Below are 1,772 nucleotides of genomic sequence, written 5' to 3' on the forward strand. Positions count from 1 at the left end.
TGTCTCAGGTTCACAGCGGGTACCACCTCGACAGGCCGAATGTTCCTGTCTCTCTCTTTGCATGCAATTTGAAGGCCCCTGAGTTTGCTGCTCTTCCCCCCGATGGCTCTGTGCTGCAGCAGCTGCGCGAGCTGCTGCAGCAGGACGCCCAGCTGCTGCAGCGGCTGCGGCATCCACGGCTGCTGCAGGTGGTAGAGCCGCTGCAGCAGGGCAAGGACTCATGGGTATTCTGCACGAAGCCTGTCTCTACTTCTCTTAAATCTCTTCTGGGGGCCCCCACAGCAAGAGGGGGCCCCCAAGCATCAGGGGGGGGCCCCTCAGGGTACTCCCCCCCCGATTCAGCGAGGGGCCCCAGCCCTCGCAGCAGCGCGATCACGAGCCTGAGCAGCAGCAGCAACCCTCCTAGCAGCAGCAGCAGCATGAGCAGCAGCGGCAGCAGCAGCAGCAGCAGCAGCAGCAGCAGGTTATATAGAAGATATGAGGGTTTATCTCTTTTAGAGGTGAAATGTGGTTTATTAGATATAGCTGAAGCTATCTCCTTTCTTCACAGCAGCGCGCAGCTGCTGCACCTGAACATACACCCGGAGAGTGTATTCGTCGATGCACGGGGGCGGTGGCAGCTGGGGGGGCTTTTCTTTGCTCAAGAAAAAACACAAAAAGACGGAAACAAACCCATCTGTAAATTCACCTGCGGGTCAGATACAGGCTCTAGGGTCTAGGGTTTAGGGTTTAGGGTTTAGGGTTTGGGGTTGCTTCTCTTGCTTTTTTCCGTTTCTTGGCGTGTTTTTTTCTCCTTCTTTTCGGCGTTTCTTTGTTTGATGCACACCTGTTCTTTTATTTATTTATTTATTTATTTATTTTTTTATTTATTTATTTATGTATTTATTTATTTATTTATTTATTTATTTTTTATTGTTCGCTGTCGTGTTGGGGTGTACGTACACCGCAGATCTGGGGGCGGAGGCGTGGCGCTGTGCCCGCCGCTGCGTTACACCGCGCCGGAGGTTTCGGGTGTATGTCCAGCTGCTGTATGCACAGCAGCAGATGTATTTTCTTTTTGTCTTCTTGTTTGTGAGTGTTTGGGGGCAACCAATCTACCCTCATGCAGAGATGGAGACACAGAAACACACCGTCAACAGGTAAACCCTAAACCCTAAACCCTAAACCCTCATCCATACATTCTTATGTAAACTCCCCCTGCTGCTTCTGCTGTTGCTGCTGCTGCTTCAATTCCTGCTGCTGCTGTTGCTGCTGCTGCTGCAATTCCTGCTGCTGCTGCTGCTGCTGCTGTTTCTGCTGCAGTGTTCTATGCTGTCCCCTCTGCGTCCGTCTATGTTTCCTCCGGGTTCTCTTTTTCAAGAAGCAGCAGCAGGAGCATCAGCAGCAGCAGGAGGAGCAGCAGCAGCAGCAGCAGAAGCAGCAGCAGCAAGAGATTTCTTAGATTTGTTGTCTAGGGGCCTGAGCCCGCATGCATCGCAGCGGCCCCCCATTGAGGCTTTTGCTGCTCATAAATTTTTGTTGTCTTTGGAGACAAGAGCGTTGAAGTTTTTGGGTTGTTTACAGGAGAAGGAGCAGCAGCAGCAGCAGCAATTTCTCATTGGTTTGCTGCCGCTGCTGCAGCAGCAGCAGCAGCTGCAGCAGCAGCAAGTGCTTCGCGTTCATATACTCGAGCCCCTCCTCGCTGCCATCAAATATCCTTCTCTTCTTCCTTCTTTGCTTCCTAATATTTTCTGGGTTCTTAAAAAGGTAAATTATATATATATATATATATA

General features: G+C 51.0%; 1 protein-coding gene across 1 annotated transcript in view; it reads left to right on the forward strand.

Moving 5' to 3' along the window:
* EMH_0069050 (uncharacterized protein) overlaps nt 1-1,441 on the forward strand; it is a gene marked incomplete at both ends in the record, with an annotated part of 1,827 nt that extends 386 nt beyond the window's left edge. The window contains 3 exons of the mRNA XM_013498826.1: nt 1-483; nt 950-1,139; nt 1,303-1,441. Coding sequence (XP_013354280.1) covers nt 1-483; nt 950-1,139; nt 1,303-1,441 — 812 coding nt within the window. The remainder of the gene's footprint in view (nt 484-949; nt 1,140-1,302) is intronic.
* Nucleotides 1,442-1,772: the final 331 nt, after the last annotated feature.

This window comes from Eimeria mitis, genomic scaffold (assembly GCF_000499745.2).
Source record: "Eimeria mitis Houghton genomic scaffold, Emh_scaff3740, whole genome shotgun sequence".
Classification (NCBI taxonomy): Eukaryota; Apicomplexa; class Conoidasida; order Eucoccidiorida; family Eimeriidae; genus Eimeria; species Eimeria mitis.